Here is an 11,729-nt window from a genome sequence, read left to right as displayed (position 1 = left end):
TGTTCATAATCATCCTATGATATGCAGGAATCACATTTCACACGCTTTCAAAACCACTTCTGTGTGTATCTTTAACCATATGAACATAAGTGTAATTTGACGAGATTAAAAAAGAGTCGCCAATCAATCAATTCTAGATCAAATGGAGTAAACTGGCGTGTGTCTGAAAACTAAATCTGAGTGATTGAGCATTAAAAACCAGCAAAATAAAGAAAACTGAATATAACGATGTAATACAATTAAAAAATAAAAACAACACATTTTTAATTTCATGCATTTAAAAACAATAATTGAATATTCATGCTCCAATATGGATAATAATCAAGAACAACTTCATCTGCGAAACGATATTTATAAATTAAAACTGAAGTATTCAAAACAAAAATAAAAAAATAGTAATATAATATAGGTTGATGTTTTCTCCACTTGATGGTCCTTATTATATGAGATGCATTGTTCCTATTATGAAGGCACCAATAACTCCAAAACTATACGCTGCAATAATCAAACCAAAAGCCGTTTGATTCTTCTCTTTTGCGTCTTCATATTTTCCATTTTTCCTGTCCTTGTTTGCCTATAAATAATTGTTTGGTTCAATTAACTTTCAAATTGATTTTACTTTTGCCCTATTAACCTTAACCATATGCTTACATAGGTTATTCCACCTTTTGATGTTTTACATTGACGAAGTGATGGAGCTTCTTTTCATTGAAACTTTAAAAAACCTTAAAATGTAAACTCAATCACATAATTGATTCAATATACTATCATGAAGCATCTACTAAAGATTTCGCCTTCTTGGTATACACAAATTGTAATTGTTTAGACGAAATCATCTCTCATGTTGATGTTAAAAAGGAAGATTGAGACAAAAGAGATTAGATTGTTCAGAAATTGTTTAAGTGATCCTATCAAAGTAAATTCAATTACAACAGACACATTGTTAACGTGTAAAAACACATATGCTACATCTATTCAATTAATTTTGATTATTCGTTTTATGAAATAAAATTTTACAATATTACACTTCGAGATTTGTTTAAAATTTAATAAAGTACTTACACTGTCTGCATAGTATGTGGCACAAAGTCCAAATGGAAAACAACAGACAACTGCAACAAGCGCTAGACACAGATAATCAGTGTTTGCTTTTTTCTTTTGGTTCATCTAAAAGAAAAGCAATTGTGACTTTAAATCATCATTGTAGGGAGATTTTGGGTTTACAATTCAGTCATCATTGACAATGATAATTGATGATTTCACTAGACAATTCATGTTCTATCATTTTTTGTTGCAGGATAGATATTTCTTCAATTTACTTGACGAGGAGTCGCAGTTATCCCTTAATTTAATTGGTTTGTCTCAAGTAGTAACAGACGATCAACATTGAACGAGTATTAACCTCGTACGTGGGGTGCCATGCTATAGGCAAGAGTAATTAAAGTGGCGTAAAAAAACAATAAAAAAACCTCATCGGATTTAAATTGTATCTAAACCACCGTTCAGTCGGCTTGTGTGTGGAGTCTTTGAGTCAAATTGTATGTAAAATGTTTGATTATAAAAATCTTTAATACAATAGTTAACTCTAGAACGGTACTAGAAACATTGTTTGTTTCAGAATTGAAGTTTAGACATTTATAAGGACTTTTGAAAATTAAAAGGAATGACAGCAATATTTTATATATTTATTTAAAAAAAAATATGACTGCCCTTTAAAAGAAGCCTATGTTTTATTACATAATTAGTGTGGGGAGAATAACGATATTTACCGCATACTACACATATTTGATGTCACCACATACACATTTTCCTCTAATAAGTTTGTTCACCGTAAGTTCAAGTGGACAAAACTGTTATGACTCACAAATGACTGGGGAGCAAGACAAGCGAGTATACCAAAGGAATAATCAAACTCAGAGGCCGAAATCAAACAGACATTGCCATGTAAAGAAAACACGAAAAAGGATAAAATACATACGGCAGTTCACAAAACTCAACACAGAAAACTAAAAACTGAACAGCACGAACCCCACCAAAACAACGGGGGATATATCAGTTGATTCAAAAGGGTAAGCAGATCGTGTTCCACATGTTACAATCACAAATGGCTCTTTTTCACAAAAAAATCTTACGACTAAAATCGATCGTAAGTTAAAATGTTCATGACTTACGAGTAATTTGTATGGCAGGATTTTTTTTAATAGTCTAAAGCCTATTTTAGCAACAATAAATTTATTGTAATATCAAATATAGTTCTTTCGTTTAAGGATGTTTTTATTTAATTCATGTTGATTGTGTTCATACAACAAAAATCTCTTTCAAGATACAGTTATTTTTACCAATATTGTAAAACTGTTGTTGGATGGGTTTGATGTAGTAATAGAAAACGAATCCATTGGCGGACAGAGACATTCACCAGGTATAGACAGACTGCACTGTCCTGTTGTGTATGCCCCTTTGTGTTTACAATTTTGTTGCTTGTGAGAGTGCTGTTTACATAACATATATATAGTTGTTAATTTCTGTGTTATTTGGTCTCTTGTGGAAAGTTGTCTCGTTAGTAATCATACCACATCTTCATTTTTTTATATATGCATATATTGAATGATGAAAGAAGGAAAGTAAAATATGAATAAGGACAATGTTTTGAGTTAGGGTTTATGGGTATTAGTAGGAGTTTTGAGTTCGATGACACATAAGCTGTCGGATTTACGTGCATCACTCTCCATTTTCCCAATTTCAAAGTATGGTCTTGTATTAAAGACTGTTCTATGTATCTAACATTAACCTTATATCCGATTAATGACAATAAGTAATACTGATCAGTGTAGTTATAACTAGATTAGAATAACTATTTGTAAATGTCAGACTTAACGCTCAAACTGTAGAGGAAATGTGAATATAATACGGGAAAATAGATATATGAAGATGTGGTATGAGTGCCAAAGAGTAGTTTGAAATTCAATCACTAAAAAGTGAAATCACAAAAAGACTGACCTCCGAGGTAAGTTCAAAACGGAAAATCCCTTATCAAATGGCAGAATCAAATAATAATACACATCAAACGAATGGACAACAACTGTCATATTCATGACTTGGTACAGGATTTTAATTTAAATGCTTCTCTTATATCGTATGTGTTTAACTGGAAAACAGTTATTTCACAGATATATAAGTTGGAGAATATAAGGGTTGTTAAAAATGTAGAAAAAATGTAAAGGAACTTACGCTATGAGTCTATAATACAAGTTTATATAAATATAAACTTTCAATATAAAAAAATAGTGAATATTCATCCGTAATTTTCTCAAATGCTCCGAATGATATTGATTCAAAGATACGAAAGGTATTGACTGATAGGAAAGTCATACTGTTTTACGTATTTTTGCGAACTTCCATATAAGTTGCCCTTACCTTCCATGCTTGGAATTCTTTAGAAAAGCATTCATTGCCACCGGAAGTGATTTTATATTGCCGTTGTAGTTCATCCACATCTACTAAAATCTCATTGCCGGTATTAAGCTGAGCTGTAGAACAACATGTAATTTATTTGAAAGCCAACAAATTGATTTTAATTTCATCAAGCAGACCACGCTACTACGTAATCCATTAAGTTCAACTCATTCCTAAATAGCAGCAATAGCACAGGATATTGTTGAGAGCTTAGTAGATATTAATGTGAAAAATCACTAAAACTAAACTTTGCAGAATCAAGTCAAAGACAGAGGGTACGAATTGGTATGTTACCTTTACAGATGTGATATACTGAAGAATAACTGTACATGAGAATAAAATGTCAATAGGAAGGAATAACAAAAAAAAAACAAAACAAAAAAACCAAGTGTCGAGAAAATATTGATAAATATCAGGATGACCACGGCTAGGATACAAAGTCACACAACGATACGGTTCCATTAAGGGTTTCCTAGCACAATGTCATGCAATTTCCTGTCATTCTTTGGGAAAAGTACTGAACATTCAGAAAATATTGCAATGTTTTTATTATTGCGATGTTTTTATTATTGCGAAAAATGCGACAGGTTATAATCGCAATAATTTAAAGTCGCATTTTAAAATTTTTATATGAATTAAAAAGTATAATTTGGAATATAAAAAAGCTGGTGTCCGATTTGAAAAATGTCCAAGGATATGGTTCATCTCAAATGCAAACTTTTAACTAATATTACATTTCTATTTATGTATAATAGACATACTCAAAATTTAGTCGTTAGCGATGCATTCTTTAACAGAAACATACTCATTATGATGACGAATATGCAACAATGGGCTCTTTAAATTTAAGTACATTTATAGAAATAGAAGAAGATAGTATTCATTATATAAATAATAATAATAATAATAATAATAATAATAAATAATAATAATAAATAATAATAAATAATAATAATAATAATAATAATAATGATAATAATAATAAATATAATAATAATAATAATAATAATAATAATAATAATAATAATAATAATAATAATATTGTAATAATAATAATAATAATAATAATTAGTAATAATAATAATAATAATAATAATAATAATAATAATAATAATAATAATAATATTAATAATAATAATAATAATAAAAATAATAATAATAATAATAATAATAAATAATAATAATAATAATTGAAATATTATCAATAATAGGAATTATGATTAAGAATGAGAAAATTGAAATAATAATAATAATAATAATAATAATGATAATAATAATAATAATAATAATAATAAATAATAAATAATAATAATAATAATTGAAATATTATCAATAATAGGAGTTATGATTAAGAATGAGAAAAAAAAAGAATCAGAATTCGAATTATACAAAGAAATATACTGCTTATAATACAAATAGTTTAAATGATAATTATATGAACAAGTAAAAAAGTATTTAACTGATAATAATCTATAGTTGAAAAAGCTGATTTTGCTTTCTTCCAATCGTGATATCTGTTAACTGACGAATTGAGCTGAAACACAAAACTGAATCCTGGTGAAAAAATGATAAGATTAACGAATTACATTGGGATATTGTATAATAATAGATATTTTCATTTACCCATAGTGGTTAGTCCAAATTTTGATGATATTATTTCTATATCAAAGTGATGAGTTAATACAAAATGTACATCTGCGTTCTTTCAATCTGCATTTGTTGATGAACTTCTTTGATAAGTTTAAATGCGGAAATCCTGTTATAACCCTAAAGAGACCCGTATGTTTCATTTGCCTGTTTACTATGCTCACCTGTACTACAAATTTATGACGCAGAAAGTTGGGGGTAAACGTTAATGAGAAAAATTTCAATGAGATTAACTTCAGAAAATAGTCAAATCACAAAAATACTAAACTCCTAACAAAATTCAAAACGGAAAGTCCCTCAATAAATGTTAAAATCAAGAGCTCAAAACACATCAAACGAATGTAAAACAACTGTCATATTCGTATACGGAACGCATGCCTGGTAAATATCTTTATTTCATTAATATAGTTTGAATACGAATGTCCATTCTCTCAAAATTACATCATCGAGACTGTGTTAGGTTGACCATTCATCCTGAGTTTACGGTATGATCTTATATGGTCCCTGTAGGTAGCATAATATGCTTTTATCTAACAATGCTGTCATTAAATAAACTGGTGAACCGATACATTGCAATAAAAAAAACAACAGGAAAAAAACCGACACAAAAAAAAACAACTATCATCAAAACACGACATAGGAAACTCAATGACTGAACAAAATTAACACATACCAAAACAGGGATAACCCCAAGTACTCCGGAGGGTTAGAAGATATTGCTCAACAAGTGGCTCCCGAATAAACCTGAGTATGAAGTAAATCCTTGAAAAAGAAATGTTTGTCTCACTTAGAGATTACCAGTCAAATAAATAACCCAGTTTAGAAGTTTAAAAAAGGCGATAACTTAATTTTCATCAAAAATACTTAACGTGTTAGACCAACAATTCAAAATACCTATCTGTCCAACCATATTTTTCAATTTTCACAGCTTTCTAAATATTATACATTTGAATTTTACTGAAACCAGTTGTATCCTGAATCAAAAATGTTTCACAGTTCAAGATGCCAATTTCCAACTACTGTTTAAAGTCTTGTTAGAATGAACGAATTTAGCTTTGACATCAAAAGCACTTATGAGGGAAGAGCTACTTTTTAACATTCTTAATAAGAGTAGACTAATTGGTGCTCTGAGACCTAAATATGCTTGTATGGCCTCATGTCATATGACAATCATCGGGGGATATCTGGAAAGCCGACATCGCGTAAAATCATCAAACAACATTACATCGTCTTACAACTTTATTTCGTTTTATAACTTTAATATATCTGACTGGAGTGATGTACTGGTCCATAACCCCGGGTTTGATGCAAACGAAAGAAGAAGAGAACTAAGACACAACAGAAACACAACATTAGAATGTAACACATATAGAAACAAACTATAATATAACAATGACCATTTTCCTGTCCGGTACAGGACATTTTATTAAAAAGAAATGGTGTGTTGAACCTGGTTTTGTGGCATGCCAATCTCCCGCTTTTATGGCAATGTTAAATATAACATTAAAATGACTGCATTACATTAAAGGACTACAATACAAATAAATGAGAGAACATATAGGACAGAGAAACTTACGAAAAATAGCTAACCAGGAAATTCTGTACCAAGTCGGGAATATACCAGTTTGTGTCCATTCGTTTGATGTATTTGAGCTTTGGATTTTGCTATTTTTATTTGATTTTTTCCCTCGGAGTTCAGTATTGTTGTGATTTTACTTCTTCTTAATGTGTTTTCTATTAACTTATGTAATAAAATAAACGGTACCAATTTTCTTGCACCAGATGCGCATATATATATGTATTGTTTTCTATGTAAAACCATGAATTGTCTTCACAATAATGGAGATCAATAACTAACAGGAATATATGGAATAAGCTCGTTTCGTAAATTTTGAGGTATTGTGCAGCTCAGATATTTTTGTGGTAAAGGGGAGATAATGAAGATGTGAAATATGCCTCATCGTTATACAATTGTATTCTTAATATCCAAAAACTCATGTATAACACATATCGAATGTCCGGACGTCGCATTTCAGATTATAACTTAAAGCAAAAATTGACGAACTCGCTGACTCTTGCCTGTTTCAATTAAGATGTTAAACTATTTATTATCTCTAGCTCCTCCATACGTTCAACTTCGTTTAACGGCAATCAAACGAAATAAAACTGTACAAAAACTACGGTACAATAGACATACTTTTAGTCTACAATACCAGTATGATAAACAGCACATCTATACGGTAATCAAAAAGACATATATAATAATTGTAAAGCAACAAAACATTTCCCACAGAAAGTAATTCACTCCTAACGTATGTTATTCTAAGATATTCTACAGTACAAATATTGCTGGAAATTGTAAAATTTATCAGTTAGAAAAATGTGTTTCAAACGGTTTTCAAGTTTTGACATTAATTTTCCAATTGTGACTTATCCGTATTTTGTTACTTATTAGATATCGGAAGATGTGGTATGGATATTAATACGACAATTCTCAATGCAAGTCACAATTCATAAAAGTAAACCATTATAGGTCAAATTATAGTCTTCAATGTTTTGATAAGAAAAAATCGCAAAAATACCGAACTCCGAGGATAATTCAAAACGGAAAATCCCTAATTCAATTGAAAAATCAAGAGCTCAAACACATCAAACGAATGGATAACAACTGTTATATTCTGACTTGGTTCCCGCATTTAATACGGATGGTTAACTGGAACTGATTACCTGTCCGATACACCTGAATTCCCACCCATCTTTTTGATGAGGTTCGTTTGAATCAATCTTTAATTTTCTGTTACGTGCTGTTTTGTTTCTCTTTTTTTCTTTCGTTTTTTGAAAACCCGATTTATGAAATTACACAACGTCACTTACGGTCGTCTTTAGGATTTTATCTTACATATGTTTACCATCATATGTAGTAAGCAGTTAAAAAACAAATTAATACAACTTCATGCTGTCAAGAAACGGATAAAAGGACGGACGGATGAAGAAACGGACATGGGTAACACTTAACCTATCATTCATTAAGTAGTTTGGCAAAAAAAAAAAAAAAAACAGATAATACCCGAATAATGTTGTACAAGAAAAACATAAATGTTAATTTGGTATTAAAGTTTAAGCAATATACACTATATGATCTTATTTTGAAAGAATTCGACATTTGAACATTGGAAATTTCAAAATTAGTTTTCACATTCGACATTTTAATATTAATTTGTACATTCAACATTTCAAAATTGTTTAAGAAATAAATTCATATTCAATTTCATCTTCGAGGGCTATCACAATAGCGTAACTTCATATTTCCATTTTATATTACTAAATGACTTTTTCCCCTAAAAATTTTCTATATATACATATATACTTGCAGTACATGTTGAATCATTATTCTACAACATCATTTGTGGAAACATGATATGTGAAGTATCTTTGAACAATATATCACGTGATATTAAAGTGTATTATATCTCATTAGTTCTAAAAAGCAGTATTGATTGCTGTCAACAAGCATTGTTATCATGGATTCATTTATTTGTGTAAAAAATATGTGTTAAGTATTTTGACCAGCATTTAAGTTTAACTCTTTTAAGAGAGGGACGAAAGATACCAAAGGGACAGTCAAACTCTTAAATCTAAAACAAACTGACAACGCCATGGCTAAAAATGAAAAAGACTAACAGAAAAACAATAGTACACATGACACAACATAGAAAACTAAAAAATAAACAACACGAACCCCACCAAAAACCAGGGGTAGATCTCAGGATATGTTTTACACAATATAATATGTATACCAGTAAACAATTGCAAATTGGTTGAATTTTATGTCTTAAAGGCGGCCTTCAGACTATCTTAAATCTTCATAGTATTATTCACATTCAATTATATCTTCCATATAGTGATACCTCCTTTTAAATACATGTTGCAAGCGTAAATAAGTTACATGAAATCGAAGTAGATTTGCTCAGTCAGTCTCGGATTAAAGCAAGCAAAACAATATTACATTTAAAGTGAAAATAAGCGACAATATAAAAACTCAAAATACAGTAAGACCAGGTACTACGACACAGTAATCATCTCCTGTTTTTCATTCATTTGCTGTCAAACGATTCTAAAAATAAAACATGTAATAATTATCAAAACCATGAACAAAGCTGAACAAATGACAATTATTAAATAGAAAATGATTACCCTGTCGACGCACCCGGAGTCATTACTTTCGGAGTTCATGCAATGCGTTCAGCATTTTGTTTTTACTTGATTTGTGTTAATTAAGGAATGACTGTAATATTTTTTCTGTCTATGAAGAAATATCATAAACAATGTGATGCCCACTGAATAACCCGCGTAGCGGTTTACTTTAAAGTGAGCACCACATTTTTTATATTTTTAATAGACAGAAAAATATTACAGTCATTTCTTATAATTTGATTCTAAATTCCAATTCATGAAAAAACGTTGATGACGTCATGGTCACATGACAGTGTAATGTCTATGAAATGATAAACAAAACACTGTCAGTCAATCAGAAGACATGTTACATCCAAAATAAAATTATATTGAGACAACAAATGGCTAATAGTTATCAAATGTACCAGGATTATAATTTAGTACGCCAGACGCGCGTTTCGTCTACATAAGACTCATCAGTGACGCTCATATCAAAATATTTATAAAGCCAGACATGTACAAAGTTGAAGAGCATTGAGGATCCAAAATTCCAAAAATTTGTGCCAGATGTTCAAATCTCATAATAAGATAAGGCAGAAAAACCAAGTCAAAACAAAAAGTTAAAGAATCGCACGGAGTCTCACTGGACGTGACCAGGTTCGTCTCTTGCAAAACTGCTGACCCCCCCCCCAAAAAAAAAACAACAACCAATCAGACTATTTTAACTTCAGTATACTACCAATACCTCTTATTACAATTGAACTATAAGACATGGGGATAAAAAGTAAACTTACAAAAATACAGAACTCTGAGAAAAATTCCGAGGAAGTCCCATAGATAAAGGCAACAGTAGTATACCGCTGTTCAAAACTCATAAATCCATAGACAAAAAACAAAATCGGGGTAACAAACTGAAACTGAGGGAAACGCATTAAATATAAGAGGAGAACAACGACACAACATTAAAATGTAACACACACAGAAACGGACTAAGCATTAGACAAAATCCTATGAGAATAACAAATATAACATCAAAACCAAATACATGAATTTGGAATAGATAAGTACCTTGACACGTCTTAAAGTAATGTGAATTCACACTCAAAAATAAGAGAAAACAAACGACACAACGGAAACACAATGCAAATAGCAGTGGCAAAATCAAAAGCTCAATCTCATCAAACGAATGGATAACAACAAGCGTTACTTGTGATTGGGTAAAACTAGACGGTTAACAAATTTGAGTTGATTTTAACTATTTCCTGGACAATCACATTATAATCATTTAGATGTATCTTTAGATGGTCAGTACCACAGGTAAAAGCGAGGAAATAAAGAAACCCGATGCAATCCGACATGTAATAACCATTCAACTTATACCTTATTACAGACATTTTCTTAAGATTTATTAGAAAAAACAGGAAATTAATGAAAGTAGCAGTTACTGGCCAATGCAGTAACTGGGCAAGTTATTGTGATGAACATCCTGAACTTATCATTCATTATAGTTGACGTTTATGGGAATGAAAACACAGCTGATCTTAGCACATGTTATTCATTATTTATTTACCACTAAACAATAAAAATGAACATCCTACTTTGAATAAATAATCCTCTTGATATTTGAAAATAACAATACAAAATATAGACCTCGTTCAGATAATTATAAAGTATTGAACACTTGTGATTGTTGACTGATAAAATGTACCATAGTAAGCTAATTGCCACAATAAAAAGATAAAAGTAATCACAGAACAATAATTCTAGTTGAGAAATCAATGACCTCAGCACATTTCAAAATTTACGAACATTTAGTCGAAAGTATTACATCACATTTTTCGAGAAATCATTTTGTTGTTGGTTAATTGCTTGGAATTGAAAAAAAGCAGTAGAATTAACATATGTTGATTTGGCTATTCTTTTAATAACCTTTTTAGTAGCACATCTTCTCTCAAATATTCAAGTATTTATATATCCTTGGTTTTCAAATTTTTGAATTGTTTTCGGTATGATTATTTTAGATGAAGGATAATCCCCGGTTTGCTTTAAATACAGTGATATTTTCCTTTTAATCACTGGTTCAGAATTGCTGCTGGTATATTGATGCTGATGGTATTATTCACTTCAGCAGTTAGTTGTTAAAATTGAGAATGGAAATGGGGAATCCGTCAAAGAGACAACAACCCGACCAAATAAAAAACAACAGCAGAGGGTCACTAACAGGTCTTCAATGTAGCGAGAAATTCCCGCACCCGGAGGCGTCCTTCAGCTGGCCCCTATACAAATATATACTAGTCCAGTGATAATGAACGCCATACTAATTTCCAAATTGTACACAAGAAACTAAAATTAAAATAATACAAGACTAACAAAGGCCAGAGGCTCCTGACTTGGGACAGGCGCAAAAATGCGGCGGGGTTAAACATGTTTGTGAGATCTCAACCCTCCCCCTATAC

At 30.5% G+C, this 11,729-nt stretch overlaps 1 protein-coding gene across 1 annotated transcript; it reads right to left on the bottom strand.

Annotated features, from left to right (window-relative positions):
• Positions 1-260: 260 nt before the first annotated feature.
• On the bottom strand, positions 261-5,215 carry LOC143084462 (uncharacterized). Its single transcript, XM_076260816.1, has 4 exons — positions 5,077-5,215; positions 3,415-3,527; positions 1,063-1,167; positions 261-574 (listed from the first exon to the last, which is right to left on the bottom strand). Exons 1-4 carry the CDS (start codon positions 5,078-5,080, stop codon positions 440-442), a joined length of 357 nt encoding a protein of 118 aa, XP_076116931.1. The 5' UTR covers positions 5,081-5,215; the 3' UTR covers positions 261-439.
• Between the last annotated feature and the right edge of the window lie 6,514 nt (positions 5,216-11,729).

The sequence above is a fragment of the Mytilus galloprovincialis genome, chromosome 7 (assembly GCF_965363235.1).
Source record: "Mytilus galloprovincialis chromosome 7, xbMytGall1.hap1.1, whole genome shotgun sequence".
Taxonomy (NCBI): Eukaryota; Metazoa; Mollusca; class Bivalvia; order Mytilida; family Mytilidae; genus Mytilus; species Mytilus galloprovincialis.
The sequence above is the reverse complement of the archived record's forward strand: the minus strand, read 5'-3'. Positions and strand labels throughout refer to the sequence as shown.